Genomic DNA, 25,573 nt, shown 5'->3' with positions numbered 1-25,573 from the left:
ACACAGCCAAACACCACAAGAAAGGAGCCATGTTTAAACAGGTAATAGTACTTCCCAGGGGGGTGTAAAGGCTACCTTAAATAGCTACACAGGCAGAAGCCTGATGTTCTGTATAGCTTCACTGCTGTTTTATATAGATCCATTTCTGTATATGACACATGGTGATTATGAGATAAAACCCAGTATTATTAAATACAATATTAACATAATCTACTAAAAAGTAAGCTTACAAATCCAGCACAGTTGTCGCAGAAAGTAGGCCTTAAGTAAGTGGTCTCTTGGAAGTTGTGAGCAAAGCCAAGTCCTAATTTGGAATAGATTGAGCTAGCCCTCATAAAGTAAGCTGTTATTTCATCCCTGCTAATCAGACCTTCCCTGAAAATAAACAAGAAAGTTGTTTGTGAGGCACACATTTTCTTAAAAGCCTAAGAATTAAATATATCTTTCTTCCAGTTTATAATGGCAATAGTTTCATAGGCCAAAAACTACAGCGATCTCAGTAATCTTGTCAACTGCTCCCAAAGTCTACAGAAGCTTATCTAAACATTTAAAATGCAGCCTGTAAGGATAAATGAAGTATCTACCTATGTGATGCAACTTCAAAACTACTTCACATAACACCTCTGAATAACCACTACTGTATTTTTCCATGCTTTTAATAGGTTAAGAAAAAAATGTTCTTAATTTGACTACAGTACACAATTGCCAATTTTCTATTTTTGAAGGACAAGTTCATCGTAGGGAAGTTCTTTAGTAGTATATACTGAATATAATTTGAAAAAACATTTTTCTTTTATCTGTTCTTCCTCCTACATCAGCCTGGTTACCAATGATATAAGCTCATGAAGACATCATTCACAACAAATTTAGAAGATGCTTTTGTCTGTTATGTTTTCACTTCTATTTGTGGGTGAAAAAGATGATTTTACCACCCTCATGATAGAAATAAAATCTAAACACAAAAAACCCAGACCCCCTCCCAAACAGATGCTATGAAGTTGATAAGCAGAATTAGGTACTCACCAGTCCTTAGCCATTACACAAAATGAGAATGGAAAACTGGCAGCTATCTTTTCAAATTCTTCCTGGGAAATGTATCCATCCTGATCATGGTCATAATTTTTGAAGACAGACTGTTCAAGGTAATAGTAGAGTAGTTTACAGTGAGGATGGGCTGAATTACCACTTTAAAAATTCTCCACAATATTTATGGATTTCCCCTCTCACTTTCTCCCAGTATCTATTACACAACAGTCTAACTGCTTCGTTTGCTTGAGACCAAAGAAATTATGATTTCTCAATTTGTGGCAAAGCGCGGATAAGTCAACATAGACTGGACTAAATACTTCACTACACAATGACAGCTCTTTCTTAGTTTCGTTTTAAGACCATCATGTCTGGGCATACATATACAACTTGTACTAATGCTCTCAATTAGTGCTCTCAGTGATTACCTCGGTAGCTAAATCAGTGTAGCTGCCTGGCTTGTTTCATCAGGTCAATGTTATGTGAAAAGTAGTTATGTGACAGAATTGTCATGTAGACACCTGTTTCCAGTTGTGGAATGACATTACTGTTTGTCTCTGACCCTAAGGCAAGGAGCACATCTAGGCCAAATTTAGAAATATATTCCAAAACAGCATGTATCAAATGATACCTAGCAATAATAGAAGTGTTTAGAAGGAAAAGAGATGAAGCAGAGATGCAAAGACAAACTCTTTATCTCTCTCTCAGTTCTGGAACCAATCAACTGATAACTTGACGATTTCAAGTAAAGTGGGTGACCCAAAAGAAAGAGAAAAAGCAACGGCTGCTAGTAACAAAGCTGCTGAGAGGTCCACCTTCAGACTCCACCAATACCATGATGTTGGAGGCCCTGGCAGAAACGGGCTGCCTGGCTCCTTGGAAGAATGACTCTGGAAGCGTACCGCCCAGCGTTCACACTCCCCACTGCCTCCATAGCCATTTAAGGCACTTGTTCCACACCTCACGGGCTGCTGCTGCTATTTACAGCTAGGCAGAAGTATATTTGTGAGGACAGAAGTGCTTATAAACTCAGCACAGCTTTGAACGTGTTCAGTGTCTTTCCCTTTCTTTTTATCTTCTCACACCTGGAGACTAAGAGACTGATGCACAAAGTAAATGGGCTTAACCATACTTACATCTACCATCCTCTGAACGTGTTTGCTAATGGTCTTTGGATCAGGTTTTGGGGCGACTCCTGAGGCCCAGTCTGCAACTACCGGTGGTCTGGAAGGTGTCAAAGGCTAGAATAAATTGAATGGAACTTTATTTTAATAAATTAGTATCACACGGAAAGATTTTCAGTATTACATTTCTTTCATTTGTGACAATGGGCCACGTGATACAGGACTGCAGAAACGGGCCAGTTGGACCCAACATCATACTTCTGATAATTACACGATACTTCAGGGAAGTTCTTGCCTGAACTGTCCAAAACAGTGGTTGTTCCTTAAATTGTCACCGTTCACTGACAGCCCTGTAAATTCACTGTCTTTTCCATATTTGTAAAACAGGAGCAAAAACTATAATGTAATACTCATGGGTTTCATCATTTGAATCACGTAAGAATTATTCTTTTAAAAGAATCAGTATCAATTGTCAAGATTGAGCCTGATGTCCTGTCTCTACACAAATAACTTTGCTTGTGGGCATATATTATAAAACCTGATATGGTGTCAACTCTCCTATATATTCCAGCTTAGGCTTCATCATCAACCAATGTATGCTTCAACAGATTTTGCTCAGTGTATAAAGGTAAAATGTTTTCAATTAAGCATAAAATAAAATACAATGAATGCAAGGGATCAAAGTTACGTTACTAAAAAAATCCTTTTGTTAAGAATCTGTAAAGGCCCTTACAGCAGCTCGGTGACTTCGTGGCTCTCGTGCATATGAAAGCTCATAAATTTCATCTTCAGTGTAGTAAAGATCAAGGGAGAGCTGAAAACAAACACAACTTTAGTTTAATCTTGAAACAGCCTGTTTGATAAACTTGCTTCTGGTGTGCATTAGTATTTTTTCATGGATTAATTTTCAATTTAGGTTGCAGCTATAAAAATGCACTGGAGCTGCATAGGGATTCAGTGATTTGAAAGAGGTACATTTCTAAATTCCAGACTGTTATTGCCATTATCTGAGAATCTGTAACATTTACACAGCTACAGTCATCAGCACAGCAAGTGACTGTAGGGATAATTAGCAGTCAATTAATAAGTAACCTGAAAAAAACTGTTACTCCCATAATATTAAAAAAAGTCTACCGTGCAACTAAGCTTAAAAGCACCACTCCAATGAAACTGTCCAACAACTCAAATTCTCAGAAAATTCTTGTTTAAACATGTCATATTTATCCTATCCAGCTGTGACCATGATGAACTAAGAACTATATGATGAGGATAGAAGATGGACTTGCAGGTATTTACTGAGAACATTTAGCTGCCAACAGCAGTTATGTAAAGCAAGAAACTTTACACCTGGGTAAATAAAGGAATTTGAAAAAACAATCAGATTTATACCTTTGCTTTTGCATGTGTCTATGAAAATAGTACAGCAAATATTTTAATCACTGGAAAGAAATTTCAAGCTAAGATTGAAGACTGATAACATGAAACTTCTTGAATATTTATATGAAAATATTCACACTAGACATGCAATTGAATAGAAAAGCCAGGCTTAAATGTGTTATAAGCCTCAATCTATTGCAAGTCCAAAGAAAATATAAACTTGTTAGAGAGTCAAGACTGCTGCAGTCATATGCATATAAACTAGAAAACCAAAATATGCTATTTTATTCAATGAAAAATTTACTCAAATTGCAGATATGCATCAATTTTCTTGTGAACAACTGCAAGAATTACTGTTGTAGTCGTAATAATGAATAATGTTAGATTCTTGGCAAAATTTTAAAGGAGCTTCTGACACTCAAAAAGAAGTGCAAATGTTATGATACTTCTACGAATTATTGAGTTTTGTATGTAATTACAAATACCTCTTCAAACTGATTTGCCCGCTACTGGAAAAGTAAATGACTAAAGGAAACAGAAGGAGAAAGACTGTTGGAAAAATTGGGGAATAAACAGGAAAATTTATGTGCCCTGGAATATTAACAGATTAGAAGCTGCTGCTTTGAAATGAAGTACTTCTTTTAATTTATGTCTTGTCATATATAACGGCATGAAATTGTAGCCAAAGTTATATATATTTGTGATAGTCATTTTTATAAAACATTATTATTAAAAAAACAGGGAAAAAAAGGAACTTACAATAATTTGAGACAAAACATTTAAAACGTTTAGCAGAAAGAAATTCACCACCTCATGTATCTCTATTCCAGGCCCTGGGCATATGTGCTTAATTTCACACATGAGTGCTCCCAGACAGAATAAATAATCTCAAGCACATAAGCACTTTTATCTATTAGCTTTTTGCTGAAACAGACTTTGTAACCAGAAACTGGAAGCAGGCTATCTATTTTTTCCAAGCTGAGGTACTTGTTAAGGCTAAACAAAACTGAGAAAAGGTAGTTTTACCATTTTAATAAAAGGCAGTATTTTAACTTACTAGAAGCTAAAATCATTGTTGTGACATATGTCCTAGGTAGTATTAATCTAGTTAGTAACATGCCACTAACTAGATATGACTGGAAGAGTAATACTACAACTATATTTGATTAATGTTTGTGTCAAGACAGTTTTTTCAGTACCAGAAGAAACCTGGCTAGAAACATGGTATGTTTAACCCTACACATCTTGAGGGACTAACTTCTACGTGAAAGTTTGTGTGTTCAACACAAAGAAGTTTTTTAAGCAATCTGCCTCCAAGGTGCATCTAAGGAAGCTTTGTACCTTTCTGCCTATTTAAGCAGAAGATTCAGAGTGCTTCCTTAGTGAAAGTACAGAAAGAATGCATACTACTATAGTGAAGCAGAAATAAACATTTCCTTCCCTTGTAGAAATAACTGGAAGCATACTGCTGAACTGGCACCTCTACCCTTGCTGCCAGATAAATCAGTATCACTAACTTTTTGTCTTCTTCTGTTATTGTATGTTTCCTTAAGGAAAAAAAAATCTTACGATATTATGTATTTATAATTAATGGAATTCTCTACTTAATTTCATATACCTTTTGAACAACTATTTTTTAAATGGAGGTATTTATCTCATCTAATGGACTTACTGTAAGCAAATGAACAAGGTCCATATTAGCCTCCAGGGGAAGTGGCATTTCCTGGAGTTGTACCAGCTCATTTATGTGGTTATACAGAGAGTACAGTTTGTATATGTTAATTTTTTTGTCCTCTAAGTAGTCCGGCATGCCCTCATAAAGTGATATCAAGTCTTTCAAGTGGACCCCAAGGATTGGGATCTTAAAGTTACTGCACTCGTTATAGGCACGTCGGTAACTATCATAATTTCTGTAAGATGAAAGCAGTTCTGTCATTTCATTAAACACCTAAAAATAAAAAGAGAACAAAAATCAAAATTGGTTACTGTTTTTGTTCTGGTCATCCAGCACATCAACTTCCCACATTATTGTTAAGGAGTTTACTCACAATGACTCTTGAAAAGGATTTTAAAACTTTAGGCTTCAAATGAAATCTAGGTATTCACCTAATTTAACTATCTATAATACATAATTCTAGACAGTTAACCTATAGTCTAAACTACAATGCTGGTATTCCTACATTCCTATTTAGTCAATGACAAGAAATAGCATCCTCTCAAATCAAGAAGTCGTGCGTGCAATTAATGCATAAGCACAGCACAAGCTGTCTGGCCTTCATAAAACCAACCACCTCCACCTTAAAATGTGTAAGGCACTTATCTGGCTTCCAGGTCACCAGCTGGAATTGCTGGAACTGGAAAGTCCTGGCAGAGAAACCCTAGACTGTGCTACAGTCCCGTCACAGTGTGACCAGAACTCCTACTATAGTTGAAGGTGGCACATCTGTGTCTTTAAGAAAACTTTTGTTCCACAGAAATGAAGAGGAAACAATATATTGGACTTGTAAAGGCCAAATGAATCTCAGGTCTAGCAGTATAAGTATTTCCCTTGTTTAAAACAACACAGGTACAAAGTTGACTCAGTGTTACAAAATCAATGGACCAATGTTTTCATGTGGAAGTTCCTGTCTAACTCCTTGATTTTTAACCCTCACGAACTTGATGCAAAAAGTTATTCATATGGTTGACACATATGCAGTTCACTTTTCATAATAACAAAATTTTTCAAAACCCCATGCTTATTCTAAAATAAGCTTGCTAACTGGTTTTGCAGATCATGAAAGCCGCAGCCGTTGTCAGTGGGAGGTCATACTCCAGGTATGTACAGTTCATTCAAGCTGATCACACTGTGATCAAAACAGGTCCATTAGATACCTACATGAAATATTTATGGTCCCAAATAAGATAAAACAATAAAGCATATTAGTCTCTTAAGAAGCCATTTCACTGCTGAAAAGTATGCGTTTCTTCACAGATTTAGTAGCTGCAATCTCAGCAATATGAGCATCTGTATTTCACAAGAATTTAATCGGAAATTTTAACTGATTCCTAAACGTTCCACTGTATTCTAATGTGTGTGTATTATGGCTCAGTTTGTTCAAGACTGAACGAGACAAAATCTGTCATAAGGAAAGATCAGATGAACAAAACCAGTCCTTTCAGTTTTAAACTCAAAGTACAGAGCTCTGTGCTAGCATTTCATAAATTCAGTTTGGTCAGTGTTGCTATGGATGACAACAGCTTTGCTTTCAAATGTTCTAGGATCCCATTCTCTGCTACCATGTTTGAATGCTATTCTGTACTACTGCATGTAAATGAAAATGCAGCTTGTCACATCTGAATATTAAAGAGAAACTTCAGAGAAGCTATACAAATCTTGAAGAAAGGTGGGGTTGGAAGTGTAGGAGTTACTGGTGACGTAGAGATGAAATGACAAAGAAAACCCCTCCAAAACAAACGGAAGTCTTAGTTTTTCTCCCCCACCCCCACATCCCGTCTTTCTCTCCATCTTATCCAATGAAGTAAGCTTCTTTTTTGTGGGGGCAATTACAAAAAAGTTAAAGGTTATCTTACTTGTAAAACTTAGAGGAGAAATACCAACCTTAATTACATCATGAGGAACACATGAGCTTGTTTCCTTGAGTCTGGAAATGGAACTGTGACAGAGACCTCCTATCACTGCCATTAATGTATTGAAATTCTGCAGCTGGTGGAGCTTCTGTGTTGGCATGCAAAATAAAAAAAATCAGTATTTATTATTTAAAGGTTCAAATTCTGTATTTCCTCTAAAGTCTTAGAGGTTTTGTGCCACTATCCACTGGACTTCATTAATTTTGGTAATGAATTCTGATTTTACTGGGTGTAACACATACTTATTCTGCTGTTATTATATCAGATAACAATTCTGCAGATTCAGTAAATCTTCAAAGGACTTCCTCAGTCCTTCTCCCCCTTCCTACAGTCTGCCACAACTAGGAAATGCTGCCTATTATGTTGGTTATGACTGCAGTTGAATTAGCACGCAAAGAATACCAACAGGACCATAGCTCTGCTTCTATCCAGTAAGGTCTATCTGGTAGAAATGCTTTTAATTAGAGCCAAAGGCAGGACAGTGGTTCAAGCTTTGGAAAGGTATGAGGTCACAGCTTGGAATCTCACCAGCTGCTTCAAAAGCAAGTCTAGTTTCTCAGTGAAAACAGCTTCTTCAGAACGGATAGGAGAAAGTCATGGTGCCATGACACAGTAGTATCTAAATACTTGGTATGAAGCCACAGCATACACAAATATGCATGCTGTATGCACGAACCAGGAGGCCAGTGCCACCACTCCCAGCTGACCCTACAGTAGTAGCATGGGAATAGCAATTAAGGGGCTCTATCAGAGAAAGACAAAATAAATAGAACACATGTCAAAATTTAACTGACCTGTGCAACATGAATAAACTTGATGAACACTTCAGCCCGAAGCTGTGGCGTTGGTCTGCTGAGAACCATTAGCTGCACCCACTGAGAGATACCATTGCAAAGAGCAATTGATCGTTCCATTGTTGGATTCTCCTTCACACAACTATTCACAATGTAGTTCTGATAATCTGAGAACTTTAAAAAAAGTTAATTGTAAATGAAAACTCATCTACAGTTTTATATACCTTGTGATCTGTGTGCAGATACAGCTCTGCTGTTTAAATGAAATATACAAGATATTTTACACCTTAAATATCTGTAAGACTGAAATCTCTCCTTTGTCAAAGCAGAAGGCTTTAACTAATTGGATCAACTGAAAGTATCTTTTTACTTTAATTTGTATCACATCATTTGCATCGTGTGTATCTCAGTAGCCTTGGCTCTTATAAACCCTAGGACAAGTAGAACTGGGGCTTTCCTCCCAGCCTCAGTGGCTCCATCGATTCATTGAATGTAGGCTTCTACAGGGAAGGTTAAATGGAATTTAAAGTAACTAAGTAATCTAGTAACTAAGTGATAGTTTAAGGAAGTACAAGGAATTTCAGTGTTCGGATTACATAGTTAGGGCACACTTCTGAATTATACTACGCTAATACAGAAAGCAAGTTCAATAAAATTAATATACCTGAGGCAAGACCTTCAAGAATGAGGGCTACAGATTCCTTAATATTTTTAATACAGCTTGTGAGATTCTCTTATTTAACCAAAGCAATCTAAAATTGTTCAGTTGACACCTGTACATGATAGTGGGAAGAATGGCTTAAAAAAATCTGTTTAAGATCAAAAAGAAGTAATCATTTGTTTTTGTTGATGCAATGTTTAACCATTCTTCTGATTTATCCATTAACAAGAACACACAAGAATTTGAATCATCAGGAAATGTGACATGGGATTTATACATCCATTCTTACTATGACCATCTATGAGCATCTTACCAAAAACATTCACTGCTCTATTAGACACCTAATCCTTTCTTAAGGCCACAGGAATATGCTGAATGGCATTGAAACTTAAGAAAAAGTTATAAATTGTGAGCTGCTGTTTGTTTCTTGCTCTCCTTCTCTAATTTTCTCTCCACTTTTTAACCTTTTTCAATCCACGTAATAACTACTGAAACTTTAAAAACAAGACATGACAGCAGACATCTCTGGATTTGTCCTCTTATTAAATAAAAAATGGAAGAAACATAAACATTAATAAGTAAAGCTGCCTCTGAGTTTACATAGTACTCACAATTATTCTTTGAATTTTGAACCCCAGCCAGATTCGGCAGGATCTTGACATTTAAGCAACTAGTCTAATACAGAGAGATAAGTTTTCAATTCTATATTTTGTTCTCAGCAGCTCTCTTCTTCAGAAATTTTTTTTTAAATGCTGAACAAATTTATATCTAACATACTACTGAAATTTTCAAAATAATTTTGGTAAAAGAATTTATTAACGAGGTTAGCTGTAACAGGATTGTTAGTTGCAGATAAGGTAAAGAAATCCAGGTACTTCAATAATGCAACAGTCTGATATTGCAATGACTAACATGAGCCTCAACAGAAAAGCACAATCCAGATTCTTACAAAACAGTGTAGCCTCCATGTTTTTTATAACCATAAATTAAAATGGTTTCCAAACACCAGCATACCTGCAGTCATTACCCTGTGAACACCACTCTGCATTTCTCTTTGCTGTAAGATACATGGTATCTTGTGGAAGATTTTGCTAGCGCTCTATGTGTTCAGGGGATCAACTGTTCCTTTCTGACTTTCAAATGACTGAACCTATGAATAGTTATTCTAGTGACTAATAACACTGCAGGTCATTTGCAGCCTTCTCCCAGTATATTTTAACATGTTAGAATAACAAAAGGAATCTGTGGCTTAGCATATCATGAACACATTCTGCAAAGAGTTAATGAATATAGCTATTTATTAACATTATTTTCTGGTCTGAGTTCTCAGTAAACTCAATTTATCCCAAAACATATGCAGGGGACCCTGCATAAAAAATGTATACAAGTATGTAACTGTTGGAATTCTATGACACATCTGATACTGTGACTGCAATCATCCTTGTTATGTTCATTAGTCATTAATTACTTTATGTCTGCACAGAGCTTGAAAATGTTAACTTATATAAGCTTTGCATATTATTACTGCCTACAGACAGCAATCTGTGCATGACTTTGGTTCTATGGTTTTTTGAATTTAACCCAAAACACGAAGAGTCATGTATCGTCAGCTCAAGATAAACTACACTAACACATGACTCTGAAACCTTCCACAATCTATTGAGAGCCTCTTTCCTTACAAGACTTCATCTACAAATTGTAGTGTTTCAAAAAAACCCACTAAATAACCAAAACAAACAAAAAACCCTAAAAAAAACCACTTTGCTTTCACTGTTATCATCACACTGACTTCGCAACCATCTTAGATTTTAGCCTCTAATATTCGCTTTTCTTTTCCGTGTGTGAACTGTTATCAGGTTTGAATAAAAGTAATGTTGTAGCACATAAGGATGCAAGTGAAGCCAAGGTGCACAGGGAAGTTAGCATCTTATTGGTTACCAACATAGCTAAGAAAACAAATCAAATGAAAGAAAACATAAATAAGAGAAATCCTTAAGAGCTGTTTGTGTACTTGAAAGCTTGCCTGTTAACATATTTTAAACCCTTTTTACATTAAAAAAGGCATTTTCTCAAGTGCTTTCCCACCCCTAGTCTTTGTTATGCACACTCAAAAATGGCAAGCGGAGTCCAGTGGACATCTTCTACACAGACAGTCCATTAGTCACTGCATAAGAATGTTGCAGTTTCCTACAATCACAGGAGGTTAGCACTCTAAGAGAATATTCCAAGTATCCTTCATCCCATTTCAGCCTGATTACTGATTTCAAAGACAGCTGTTTGTTCCTGTGCCCAATGACACCATTTGTTCTAACAAAAAGATTACTTGGAAGAAGATCAAATGGTTTACTCCTCTTCCTTCCAACTGACCTTTCCCCAACTCTGTTCTACAGTTGCTTAAAAGGTTCACTCTCCCTCAAATGACTGCAGGAAAAGGGTAATGTATTCAGAATTTTTAAGTACCACTGGCCACCTTCAACACTAATAAAACAAAGTGTCTGGACACAGACTCAGCTTGGCCAACGGCTTCCATTGCAAGGTTGATCTTTTAATAATATCCCTCTCCCATCTTTTCTACATCCTTTCCATCATTGTTTAAGATAAATAAATAAATAAATGTCACTTACTGATATTCTTCTGAAAGACTTAAATTCAAGGTATGTAAGGTGGTCTGACAGCTCCTCTGGCTCAAGATGATCAAAAAGAAGCGAGACTTTCCGTTTCTTACTGGTGTTGACCTTCACACGCTGTGTCAGCTTTCTAGACCAATCCCTAGAATTTCTTTTTGACAAATTTTAAAAGAGAGTTACCTTGAGTTATCTTCCGAAGAGCAAACTTTTCCTCTGTCCCTAATACAAAAGTAACACTGTTTTCATGCCTTACTGCAATAGAAAGTGAATTATTCTAATTTCTAAACAAGCTCCTTTCATGCATTAGAGATTATACAACAAAAACATTACTTTTAATCATTATTATATTGATGTAGCACATAAGTACAATACAGCTATATTACTAAACAACATGAGATTATATATCACACTTCCAGAATCACTAACTTTGTCTTCATTGAACACATCCAGTGCTCCTCCATTTAATAATTCTTACAGATTTCCTTGACCAGCCTCTGAGTATGAACTGTCCCCCTACGCTATTTGCCCATGGAGTAATGAAATTTAATTCTGGATGTGAAAAACTAAATACCCTCTTTCATAATCAGATATAAAATGTATGCAAAATTCTGCTCTGCTTTTACCTGTACATTTCCAACCAAAGTACGATTTGACACTATTATAGAGTTCCACAGAACTATCATACTCTCATAGAACAAGGAAGGTTCTCTTCCCTAAGAAGAACTATGTGATGTACAGCTGTAGGATTTATTCTTGACAGGACAAGTAATTTTATAACTAAAATCACATAAAATAGTATCAAGAGTTTGACAACATAATAAACTGTATCTTCTCACTTACCTTTGGTGTTAAAAATACAAACACACTTTTTGTACCTCATCTGTATTCTCCTTTCTCATTGACTTCAAGTGATCTTTCAAAATCATTAGACCTTTACAGATTTTCTAAGTTCCCTGGATGGAGTAAGTTATCTAGCATAGAAAATCAGCACAAAGCCTACACAGCAGTTAAATTCAACCTAAGCCATTCTTAAAAGGCATTCTGTTCCTCTACATAATTTTAATCTATAACGATGTATAAACTCTTCTAAGGATAGATAACATGACTTATTAAAGCTAACACACTATAGGACCATTATCTTGCTACACTGGAGAGACATTATATTTGAATAAAGGAAATTCAGAGCACAGGTTTGTTTTCCGAGACTTTGGCACTCACATTTGAGTTGTGTCGATCAGACGACAGTGTAACTCCTCACCATTAGCTTTAACCAGTTCCTGAAATTCCTCCATAGTTGTGGATAGTTTAGAGTCCATTTTGAACATAACCCAGAACTCTGTAATCCAATACCTATTGCACATTGAAAATACAGAAAGACAAAAAATAAAGGTTTTGCTCTAACATCAGCAAGGTTGAAATTTATGCTCCTTTTTATGAGTTGTATTTCCTCTTGACCAACTTCAGGGAATAAATCTTGCTTTTAGGTGCTTTTGCTAGGCTACCTTGATTTTATCAGCAATCAGAATTGCAAGATTAAAAACAAATTTGGAACTACCTGGCTTAATGCCATATAGAACTATACTACATATATGTCTGCAATAAATTCAATATTAAAATTTTTAGTTTCACATTAAATCTGCAAAAAAAAAATGCATGCTGGTTTTCTCTTCATGAACTTCCAGAAAATTTTATAATATAAATATTATATATTTTTTATATATTTAATATATATTATATATTATAATAATATATATTATATATAATAATATATAAATATTATTATCATAATAAATATATTCCTTTAAAACTTGAACTTATTTGGTCTGGACATAAAAAAACCAAACAAACAAACAAAAAACCCACAAACAATGCACTGTGCTAGTCAGAATTTTATCTATCAACTGAAAAAAATTACTAATTAAATATATTTAATAGTTTACAGTGATTCAGTCTCACATGCACAAAATATTTTCAGAGAACTACACTCTTCTACAAACTGTTTCAGCCACACATTTTGTATTTTAATTCCTCTACGTGACTTGTCACCCACTGTGGTGGGTTGACCCTGGCCAGCAACTGAGTACCCACCCAGGTGCTTGCTCACTCCTCCCCCCTGCAGTGGGATGGGGGAGCAAATAGGAACGGCAAAAGCAGTAAAAATACATGGGCCAAGATAAAGACAGTTTAATAACTGAATGAAAGAAAAAAGCCAATCAAACAAGTGATACAAAGGCAATCGCCATCTCTTGCAAGATGCTCAGCCAGTATCCAACCAACAGCTGCTTTGGAATGACGAGCCCCCAAGTTTTTATTGCTAAGCATGATGCTGTATGGCATGGAACACCCCTTGGGTCAATTCAGGTCAGCTGCCCTTCCCAACCGCAAGCTCATCCCCAGCCTACAAGCTGGGGGCGGGGGGTGGGGGGTGGGGCAGTGTAATCACTTTTCATCAACAGCTAAAACATTAATGTGTTTTACTCACAGATGCAAAGCGCAGCATCACGGGGGCTGCCCTGAAGAAAGTTAACTCCTTCTCAGCCAGACCCAGTACACCCATGCATGTAAAAGTCTGTGCTTGTTGGAAAAACGGAAATGCACATTCTCTTGGATGCATGTATATATGAATTTGCCAAGAAGCAAAATGTTCCCAGACCACATATAATACCAAAGCATTCTGACCTAACCAATAATTTACTTCGAGATAATAAAATCATCATTTAAAATAAATTTTACTTTCCTAACTGCTACTACTTACATCCCACTTTGTGTAAAAAAGAGATATTATATGCTAATCTATTACCAGAGTTGCATCTTTATTCCCCCTCTTCTGTTTTCTCTAAAGTGAGATATCAAACTTTACTAACCTTAATTAAAAAAAAAAAAAAAAAAAAAAAAAGCAATCCAGGATCATTGCAAGTGACTAAGTAGAATTACTAAGAATTACCTACCAAATACAACAGTTTTGCTTAATATTAGCTGCACCATCCCACTTCATTTTCTTAAGAGACCAATATAGTAAGAGACACTATGCTATCAATTCCTGAGCACTGTCAATTTTCACTGATGTTTAAGATACAGATTCATACAGACTGCTGTCCAAAATTGTGACGTGCACTGACTTCAATGGATCTGCACAAAGCTGGTTGGGCCTTTTTTTGTGTAAAGCTGCTAAAGTGAACTTAGAAAAGCTGAAACAGTATAGCTGTTTCTCTTTTTAATGTCAGCTTAAGATGTAAAAGTGTTCTTATGTATGATACATGGATAGCTGCAGACTAATAGCTACCAAGAATATTCTTACCTCACAAAATAGCATATCTTTACACACAGCATTGAAGACTTATTTTCTAAAGCATTAAGATAGGTAGAAAACTGTTAAGGAAAACCACATCTATTCACATGATATGAAACATAACATGCTTGACACTTCCGTACCTGTAAGCAACAGGAATCATTCTAGTGATGGCATATAAGACAAGACCAGGGTTTTACACAAGTGTATACAAAGTATATCCCAAGATTGTTAGCAAAAGTTTATTGTAAATACGACTACTATGAGTAATACTGATGTGGCCGCCTAAGTGCTGAGTAGTGTTGAGTAGCAAAATGATTCTGCTTTCTGCATGTGTTTCTTTGCAACATGCCTCACAGTTTCTAATAAAAATCATGCACTAGCACATCTCACTAAAATTTGAAACCGTAATAGCAAATTTATCAACTACTACTTCTATGAAAAACTCCCATTCAGTTAATTACGATTCACTGGAGTTTTTTGAAAAAAGATGCTATTTTCTTTTAAACATAACTAGTGGCATACAATGGTAGAAAAAAATGTGAAACATGTCTCCTTGCTTGCTGAGAAAAACCTCACCTTTCTAACTACACAACAGTTTTCACTTGACTTGCTGTGACAACTGAAAAGAAACACCCATATTTTTAGTCTCTTAGCTCTATAAAACATGTTTTGATATTGTAGCCATTGTCTTTTAAAGACATGTAAAATCAGTTTGGGAAATGTATTATGCATATCTTGATTCTTCTGCTGTAGATTACGTACGTATTATCAGTACTAAAAAATATAACTTAATGAAAAACCTTGTGGATCCTCCTACAATCTGACTGAAATTAACTGCAGCCTAAATCTACTGCAACTGAGGGGACACACCATCCACAATTTAAGCACTCACATTACGGTCAGCCTAATTTAAGCACTTAGAACTAGCGAGGTCTGAGTTAAGTTCCCAAATCCTTTGAAGGGTCCTGAACTGAATGTCTGAAGTTAGATGGCTTACAAATCATCCATAACCATCTAAAATCATTCACATAATTTGGGGCATGAAAAATAGTGAAACTGGGACATTTGCAAGGATTTTGGAAATACAAGAGCCCAGACTACCTGAAACATTCAAAACTGTCTTCACCTTTCAGTGTCTTTACAGGGAGCTATACACAGACTCAAAAACCAAGCTTGCAAAATACGCAAATTTGATAAAAGTTTGAATCACTTCTCTGACTGTAGAAAACACTACTTCTCAGAAACATGCAATTACTTTCTTCCATTTTCGAAGAGCATATGAGCCAAAGTTAAACGCAACGCTACACCATAGTTGTAGCTTAGCACACTTGGCTAACACTTGTGGTTAGATAAAGAGCAGGACAGTCAAAATACAACACTAGAGTAAAGCTCTGTTGTAAATGATGCTGCTTTTAAAAGCCAGTAAGATACAGAGTTTGGGAGAAGAAAGGAAAGGATTATCTAAATTAAATTTCACCAAAATTGGCTGGACATTCTTAGCATGTCAGGTCTGCTTCCTGTACTGCACTCATCTAATTAGGAGTAAACATTCCATAAAGCTAAGAAGTCAGGTAACATATTCCACAATCAAAAATTCCTAAGAAAGGCTGATATTGCCAATATGACCCAGTAGCTTTGTAGTGAAAAATCTAATGAGCCGGAAACACACATGTATGAGTCCAGGCAGTCACCTCAAAACAGGAACAAATAGGAAGGAAAAGCTTATGATTTATTTCAGTGCATTGGAATGTTGAGTATGTGAGTTAGAAATCATATCTGCTGAAAATTTCCTTTCTAGATGATACAATCAGAATATTTTCAAAAATTGCACTTTTGTTCTTTGCTCTGCTACTTGTACGGAGGACAGAAAGAAAGAAATCTGAAATGTAGGCCCAGATTCACAGTACCTAAGTGAGGAAATACATTTATCTAACACCTGCTAGATATTCCCTCCACAGCCAATGGAGGGTCATTCAATCTTACTTTAAATTGGAGTTTCATCACTTTCTCTGTGGATGATAAGCTAAACCAAAAAAACCAAAAAGCCTCAACCCTAAACCAAACAAAACTGCACGATACAACCAAAAACTGTATAGAACAAGTATATTGTTTTAATCAGTGGAACAGTAATACACCCATAGATTAAATATTCTCTACTTACGCATTTCAAAGTTGTAAAGCTATCTAATATTACCTTAACAGCAGCTGAATATTACAAAGGATATAGATCAATGAGTTTCTGGAGCATGTCTGCAGAAGAGATGATAAGTTGATGCATGGCCAGAATTATCTTTAGCAGCTGGTTGTTCTGACATGCATTTCCTTCTAAATCTGAAAAAAAGGAGCACTCATATTGAAATCTTGGTATACCTTGGTAAACAACTTGCAAGAGGCTTTTTCAGAATACTAATCAGGCCTGCTCACTTACGCTATTTCAAAGACAGCAGTAACTTACTAACTTAGGAGCGCATCATTTTTCTTATGAAAGCTATATAAGAACTGTATTTTACTACCAGGATTTTGAAGACCTTTACCCACCCCACCTCCACCCACCCCACCCCCCAAAAAAAAAAAAAAACACAAAAAGGCAAGCAAAACAGTAGCTGTCTCAAAAGTACTCAAAATATGCAGGCAATTATACATAATGATACAGCAATGCACTTAAATGCTTAGCTTTACGCAGATAAGCATAACCTTTGAAACAAATTAATGAATTGCAGAGAAAAAGAATTCAGTTGCTGACCCATAGAGTCAGTCAGTGGCATGACTGAACTTACCAAACAGAACGGCAATATTCTTAAGTGTTCGAGAGGCTTTTTGTACTGCTGACACGCATAACACCAAAGTACATGCACAGATTAGGATCTACACCTAGATGTGCATGGAAGGAGCTACAATGTCTGCAGAAGTCCTGAGATTAATCTGTGCAGACTCCCAGTGGTGGACCTAAATGTCCTAACACATTTTCTTGAACTACGCATTACAAGGATTTCACTTGAAGACTGTTCTTAGACTACATCTATCTTCTGGGTCTTGTGAGGTTTTTTTCCATATTCAGAAAAGATCAAGGACATCAAATGTAGCAGAACGTTTCAAAGTTTCCATTTCTGTAACACAGTAGTGAAAGTGTGTCTAAGTATTAACAGATTATGTTTTTCTACAGCATGCTGCGAGAACCTAAGTAGCTTGAATTGGAATTAGACACCCTTTCAAACACAAAAGAAAATTCACCTTTTTGAATAATTTTAAATACACTGTCCTCTCTGAGGATAAATATAGTTATCACTTAAAATAGTAGTAACTAGAACAATATACAGAAGCAATGTGCAATAAGGAAAAAATGGAAGAGGTAGGTGAAACAGCAGATTTGCAGCGTATGAAATGGCATCTATTACTAGAGGGGAAAAAAAAAACCACATTTTTAAATTGCACAAAGCCAAAAATGTTCATTAAACTTAGATGACTTACAAAACAAGATAACTGATGTTAGCCATTGAGCAAAAGTTTCCATGCTTTTCTACAGCAAGGTACCAAATGTGAAGAAAGAAATCCAGAACCTAGGTGGTTCCTTTTGAACAATACATTGGATCTTTGGTAGAATGAGTAAAAGCTGATTTCCTCTAGATCTGTCTTCTGTATTCTTCGCCCCCATGATAGTCCTATTCATGCCCTTTATTACTATACTCTCCCCTGAAAGTCTTTTCTTTCTCTTCCCAACAACAATGCCACAACTCCTTACTGACGCTTAAAGTGATCAGCTACGCAAAGCAATACATGCTGTGGCTGAATGCAGGCTGACTGGCCAGACAGCAGATCAAACCAAACCAATGCTGGGCTCACACAGCTGCCCCTACACCAATGTGAGCACTGATCTGGACGTCACTCTTCTACACAAGCAATTCTTTGAGATTCCTATCTTTCCATCGAATTTAGTTTAAGCTGACAGCCTGCAGAGTAGATGTCATTTAGTAGGAAGGTGACTCAGAATGGCCTAGATCTGTAGTTTACAAGTGAAGCTATTGTTTCAGCTGACTGTTTGAAGCCCTGAAAGCAGAGTATGTGCAGGGTATCATATACCTGGTGTGGGTAACTTCATTCTTCTAGCAAAAGCACAGTCAGTTTGGAGGAAACTCAATACAATAAATAGTATTGAAATATCCTACTACAGCCAGCCTCTCAGGCAAGGCAAGCAGAGAAGTCCTGATCAGTAAATTCTGCCAGACCTATCTGAACATGCAGCAAGCCACTCAGCACTGTCAAACCCAGAATAAGAACTTTCTGCATCTGGCGATCTTCAACATGGAACATGAGGGACCATTTTCCATATCTACAATTTAAGTTTAACTACAGAAGGTAAGTAGTAATTCTACCTACAGCAATATGGGCAGGGGTAAAGTCTGCCCATTCTACAGCCCCATAAATGGTAGCAGTATAGACCCCATGTAACTAAAAGTTCTTGATCTGCCTTTTGACTTACTACAGGTTCTCAGTTTTATAGCATGAATCAAAGTTTATGCATTCCTTGTTCATGTTCTCACATAATTTCATTCGTTACCTAAATAATCTTTCTGGGATGTAAACTGCCTAGGTATCACAGCAGGTGCACTGAGGGCAAAACAGCAAAGCATCCAGCCAGAGAAGTGGGAAATTTGCAGAGAAAAGCTGGGCCAACAGGGATCAATACTTATTCATGCCTTTAGTATTTGGCATTTTGTACTCTTCCGTTTCTTCAGGAAGAGTAAAATTGTTTTAGGCCTTGCATACAGACACCTGTATCAATTCTCATCCATTTTACAACACTTGGCTTTCTGCCAGAGCCTCCATCCAACAGCTCTTGTTTAACCAGAAAAGTTCAACATACGCTTAACTTGGAAGCCAAATTGTAACATACACACATACTATTAAGTATATATAGCTGTAATTAAATCACCAGCTTTTCAGAAGTGCTCAGTATAGATATCTCCAGCTGCCAAAGACAGCAAATAACTCTCCTAGCAGTTTCTCCTCTGTACATTCCAAACTCCTCTGCGATGACACAACACAGGTACCATTTGGCACCAGGTTCCAGATTGAATACCTGTCCTCTAGAAAGTCTCTTTTCCGTTTCACAAAGATGCAGAGAAAAACAGTATGCTCTCCTTACTATTAGTGATTAGGTCAACACATTTATGGTATTTTCTTGCATAATAAAAGTGCGTTTATGCTTCACAACATCCAGACCTCATTATCTCACAACAGAGACAGATAGACTTCATTGCGATGACATGCAATTATTTTGCACGCATCAAAGTAGTACTCAGTTTTGTGCTATCCATTATCTCGCCCAACTAAAAGGCTCATCTCCACAAAAAAAGCATTGTATTTGTGATAGCTTAAAGACCAAAATAAACCCTCTGCAGCAAAAACACCTTAAGGTCCCCAGTACACTTCAGCACTGAGCAGCAAGCCTGCATGGAATTGCAGCAGCACACAATTTTACAAACACATGCAGTATCAAACATTTAATGTCGTCTTCCTGCCCAGTTTTAAAATGAAGTACTTTTCAAGTGCATACACCATGATACAGCAAACATTACTAAAAAGAAAAATACTGATTCTGACTCCTCGTCTATTTGTATTTCACAAATTTGCAATTCATAAAAAATCCATGGCGTCAAACAGGTAAAAAGGGGCCTTAGGTGAGAAGAGACTCCAGCTCATGTTTGGTTTCAGAACTGTCATTGGGTCTTTCACATCTCTGACCACCAGGTCACATCTTTTCAGAAAGCTAACCTGCCAAACGTAGTCATGTATAAGGAAGTAACAAAAGTTATGGTAAACTATCTTTGTGCAAACGGCGGAGCCAGTAAGAGGGCTTTCCTGACTGTGTTGCAAGAGTGTCTCTGAATGCCTCTGCAGCATTCTCTTGAACCTCTAGCAGCTTGTTTTAAAACTTTGAGACTCATTTTCATTTCCGTTCATATACCTGTTTCTAACCACACACTCTGCTGAGCAAAAACCACTAAGTGAATACTAAATAAAGTGGAAAGGGTGTGTTTCAGTTAGTCAATTTAAAGCAAGCTGCAAAAAATTGCATAAGCCTCTGCTTTGTTTCACTGCAGCAAAATACAAATAACCCACAGGTTACGGTTACAAGCTTATCCTCCTGTATATGCCCTTATTGTACTAAGATGTTTTAATATATATTATCTGAAACAAACAAGGAAGCAGGAGTTGAATATAATTTTCTAGTATTTAGAAATGCAGACATTTAGGGATAAATATTTTATTATCTAGGTATTTACACTAAAAACTACAATTACAAAAGTTCCATTGCATATGTGACCCTCAGAACACACAGGGGAAAGAACATCCTAACCTAGGCCCATCAGTCACTCTATCGCTCAATCCAATCGGTGGCACCCTGTAATTCGTAATGTAGAAACAACTGAAGTATCACTTGTTCCTAGAATAGCTGAAAGAATCAAACTACTCAAAAGCCAATAAGCAAGGCTTCAAGAGCAAACTGCCTGCTTTTCACCAGGTACTGATGGCCATGAAGCCTGTGGTAAATACACTTAGCAGAAAGAGTACATTCAATAGACAAGATTGTTGTACTGAGACTTTCCTACTCGGGTGCATTGGTAAGGCAACTGGAAGAATACCAAAGATGTCTTAACTGATCTGAATTTTGCAAGAATGAAAAGTTAGCTTTTCTAGGTCTAAAAGGCCTTTATTTTATAAGCATTGTTTTTATTTCATAAGCAGGTTCCAACTCTATCACCTAGTGCACAATTTGAAATGAATCAGAAGTGAATCACAGAGCACGGACATCACGTGATCAGTGACTAAGCTACTAAGAACATCTTGTAAACTCCCTGAAGTGTTCCAGTGGTTATCAAAAAGAAGCACAAAAAAACCAATGCAATGCAAGGAAGCATCAGAAATCGGCAGGTGGTCTTATTAAGTGCAAAGCTGAAACTTGTGGGTTGCTATACTGATAAGCTACATAGAATTCTTCAAGATTTCTACAAAGTTTCTTTCTGGTGGCTTAAAGAGGATGGTGTGGGGATGGTGTTATAAATCTTTGCAAAGATTACTAAAGCAGCATGGGATTTGAAAATCAGGGTAACTGATATTCTTGAGATCTCAAAGACTTTCACAAAACACAGATACATGTATGAAATATGGAGGTACATGTGGGAGTACACGGTAGGGTTTAGTGACTGAACAGAAACAGCCATAAGTCAATGTCTCTGCCCCACGTGAGAAGTGCAGTACTAACAATAACTGTAGAATGGCCAGAAGCAATCAAAATTGAATGAAATATTTCATGAGTATTTCACTGATACTTCCTGGAACATACTTTCACAAACAGGAAACACTCTGTTCCCCTTCAGCTTAAAACTTATGCAACACATAGTAGTCTTCCTACTATAGGCTTATTATTGCCGCATTGGAATTTGGTACCCTGTAACAGAGAGGTAGTCATTTAACTCTCCTCATTAAATTGATCACACTTGGTCAGAATCAGATTCATAAATTATGACACCTGCTCATCAGTTATGACACCATCATTGAGGGTCAGCAGTCAAATTCAACTTAAACTAGGGCGTTCACTTACTGAGTTGGAAATAGCCTTTATTTTTTAATGACACCTGAAAGCTCAGTTGATGGCAGAAATCAGGGCTAGGAGCTAGTGGACTCTATTGCCTTGCCCCAGAGCAGAATCAGCTTTCTCAAAGCAGGTATGCTTCAGAGCCAGTATGCTTCACAGCCAGTTTAATTTGTTGTTAAAATTCTACAGTGATGACGATTTCACAGCCTCTGTAGGTGACTTGTTCTAGTACTTGAGCATCTCTGTCATTAGAGCGTTCTCCTTACTGTCTAATCAAAGACTTCAGGCAACTTGGACAGCTTAAGCCTGTTTTGCCTGGCCCCCAGCAGACAGAAAAAACATTCTCTTTCTCTTATCAGTATGTTTCTAGATCTCTGGTCAACACTGACATCCTTTCCTGAACCCTCTGCAGCTTCCACATTTATGAAGCAAACCTGAATGTAGTACTCCAGAGGAGGTCTTAGCATCAGAGTTAGATTATTTTTAATACCCTGTACATAATACCTTTATATACATATGCATTTTTATACATGCAAGTGTACTTAAATAATATGTATATATACTTTAAAAAAGACACACACACACATCCATGCATATACTCATCTCCTTGAAGTTTCTGCAGTGCTACATCAAACCATTTGCCATTTTAAAATCCATCTTCACATTAAGATTCTTCTCTGCAGAAATGCTGTGTATCAAGGACTTTACCATACTGTTCTTACAACCTGTTACCCTAAGCGTAGAACTTTGTACTTTTCCTTAATGAGCATTTCTGTTTCAGATCATTACTTTAAGTGCTTAATATCTTTCAGAAGTAACACCATTCAACATCCTTACAAAGATGATGTACTAATTAGGTAAAAGAATGATTGTTTTAATTTAGCTGCAGCAGAAAGCAGGTGGAGTCTTGAGCTCTCCCCCTTGCCTTTAATTCTAGACAGGATGGTGGTGTTCCCCCCCATGCAACAAGAATGTTTAGCAGACAGCACCAAAACACTTAGGGAATTGAGCTAAAGCTTTTCTTACTGTCTTTTTTTTTTTTTTAATTGGCTTATTGTCCATACATGCTTGCTTGCAACCATTGAGTCATACAGAAATTCATTTACACAAGTAATTGGTCTTAGGAGGAAAACCTCCAAAATTAAAATGAGAACAAATCAGTATTTTTCCAGAGAGGAAAGAATCATGCTATGTGATCAATCCTGCACCAACACAACTCTAAAGAAGCCAAGTAAATACAGATGTTGGAAGAAACCCTACAAACTTGACGTTTCTTCAAGTCTACTTCTCCCTTCAAACTCTCTACAGGAGTAGAGGCGGGGGGGGCACTGCTGCTTCTCCAAATACTCATTAACAATACAGATATATCCAAGACACAAGTGAGTCAAATATGCTTCCAAAAAGGATAAGAAGACTGTTCTTTGTGAGGGTAAGGAACATTAGGGGTAAAAAACCTCAAGGGAAAGCCATTACCCTTTCTCAGAAACAGCTTTTGGAAAGCTACATCTTGCAAAAAGAGCTCTGGGTGGGTAATTCTTTGAAATGAAAACAAGATAAAAGCTCTTGTCAAGGGGAAATGGGATGATTTTGAGAAATTAAAATGTACTTTGAGAGAAACCAAATGAAATGTGGGTGGAAAGCATTCCATTAGCCTTGGAAATTCAGATCAAGTACACAGAACAAGTTAACATATACCCCATACATTATTCTACAGCATATTTAAAATACTGATTTTAGCAAATTTAGATGAGAACTTTTTAACCAAATAGTCTTTTTCTCTAAAGCCTGCAAAACATAATTTGTGCGTTCAAGACTTTTTTCAAAGGTCTAAATCATGATACCAGAGCCACGTGCAGCTTCTGAGCTGCAGGCAGCTCTTGAATAATTCAGGTGTAATGCCTGACAACACAACTGTCCTGGCATAAGCACTGATGGTCAGGACAACGGAGACTCCCAGAACAAAACCAAGAACTTCTGAAGCCAGTATCACTATTTGACCACTGAACCCAGACGCATGCTTAGCACTTACCCATCCTACAACTGCAGTGTGCTATAATAATCTTCTAACTGCATGATTGATCCTGGGGCAGCCAGTCGTCAGTCCATGGAAGCACAAAGGTTCAAATTTTAACGGACTAGCACAGACCAAGCTGCTTTCCTCCCAGGGACTTGAAGATGTTGCAGATCACTTAGATCCCAGTTCTGAGCCTTGATTTTCATTACTGATGCACACTCCAGCTCTACTCCTGCTCTAGTATATCTGACTGTTTCAGGTTTCCCTCCCTTATATACCTAAGCTTCCTAGTCTTTTCTCTAACTTGCAGGTATGTTTCTGGAACCAGTGTTTACAGACTCTCCGGAAAACTAGTTTCTAACCCAGCAGCTGGGGCATGCCTTCTCACACAGCCCCACCAGTGAGTAGGCTACAGGTGGACAAGAAGCTAGGAGGTGATACAGGCAGGGCAGCTGACTCCAACTGACCAAAGGGATATTCCATACCGCTCCATGCTGTGCTCAGCAACCGAAACTGGGTGGCAGTTTGCCAGGGCTGCCTTTGCTCAGGGACTGGATGGCCATCAGTTGACTCGTGATGGGTGATTAGATTTTTTCACATCGCATGTTTTTCTTGGTTTTGTTTGGGTTTTTTTGGTTGTTGGGTTTGTGGGTTTTTTTAAACTTATTAAACTGTCTTCAACTCAACTCACATATTTTCTCACTTTTACCCTTCCAGTTCTCTCCCCCATTCCACTGAGGGGGCGGGTGGAGGGGTGTGTGTAAACAAGCAGCTGTGTGATGGCTGATGGCTGGGGGTTAAACCACAACAGATCACCCTTAAACTGAAACATCTCTTGTTCACCATGGACCAAAAGAACCAGTAAAAAAAAAAACCAACCCGCAGCTTCACTCTAAATTTAAAACATACCTAATCCCAGGTAGCACTATCAAATATCTGCATACAGAAGAAACTGCCCAATTGCTGATTCAAGCTAGGGGCAGTATGGCAAATTTTCATCTGAGAAACATTTTTACATGTGTTTAAATGTAAGCTTTGTTGGCCCCACTGTATCACCTGGTCTAGCACTGAACAAGAGTATTATGCCTCCTAAGTATTGCTGCAGGGCATTTCTTAACATCACTAACAAAGGTATCTGATCATTTTCTATGATATTCAACCTAAACAAGTACTCTTCTTTTTTTTTTTTTTTTAAAGTATACTTTTAAAAGAGTAACACTACGTAGTGGAGATTGTCTTCTTTCCTCCAGGAGAACCAGTTATGTTTAATGTCAATCTCACTCATACCCAATGTGAGTATTCTTTTAAAAAAATGTAAAGGTTAAGAAAGAAAAGAAGCTCTTGACATCTCACACCGGTTCTCTGTCAGAGAGGTTCCGTATTTTGTATTTTGAAAGAAGAATATTATGGCATACCTCTAAATGATCTTTC

At 37.0% G+C, this 25,573-nt stretch overlaps 1 protein-coding gene across 2 annotated transcripts in view; it reads right to left on the bottom strand.

Annotated features, from left to right (window-relative positions):
* RASGRP1 (RAS guanyl releasing protein 1) overlaps nucleotides 1–25,573 on the bottom strand; it is a 42,690-nt gene that overhangs the window by 7,339 nt on the left and 9,778 nt on the right. For both annotated transcript variants that reach the window (XM_040599636.1, XM_040599637.1), the window contains exons 3-13: nucleotides 16,757–16,862; nucleotides 14,538–14,600; nucleotides 12,458–12,589; nucleotides 11,237–11,390; nucleotides 7,952–8,125; nucleotides 7,129–7,245; nucleotides 5,200–5,475; nucleotides 2,884–2,964; nucleotides 2,163–2,267; nucleotides 1,024–1,133; nucleotides 231–375 (exon numbers count right to left, since the gene is read on the bottom strand). In XM_040599636.1, coding sequence (XP_040455570.1) covers nucleotides 231–375; nucleotides 1,024–1,133; nucleotides 2,163–2,267; nucleotides 2,884–2,964; nucleotides 5,200–5,475; nucleotides 7,129–7,245; nucleotides 7,952–8,125; nucleotides 11,237–11,390; nucleotides 12,458–12,589; nucleotides 14,538–14,600; nucleotides 16,757–16,862 — 1,463 coding nt within the window. The remainder of the gene's footprint in view (nucleotides 1–230; nucleotides 376–1,023; nucleotides 1,134–2,162; nucleotides 2,268–2,883; nucleotides 2,965–5,199; nucleotides 5,476–7,128; nucleotides 7,246–7,951; nucleotides 8,126–11,236; nucleotides 11,391–12,457; nucleotides 12,590–14,537; nucleotides 14,601–16,756; nucleotides 16,863–25,573) is intronic.

This window comes from Falco naumanni, chromosome 7 (assembly GCF_017639655.2).
Source record: "Falco naumanni isolate bFalNau1 chromosome 7, bFalNau1.pat, whole genome shotgun sequence".
NCBI lineage: Eukaryota > Metazoa > Chordata > Aves > Falconiformes > Falconidae > Falco > Falco naumanni.
This window is presented reverse-complemented; position numbering and strand designations above follow the sequence as displayed.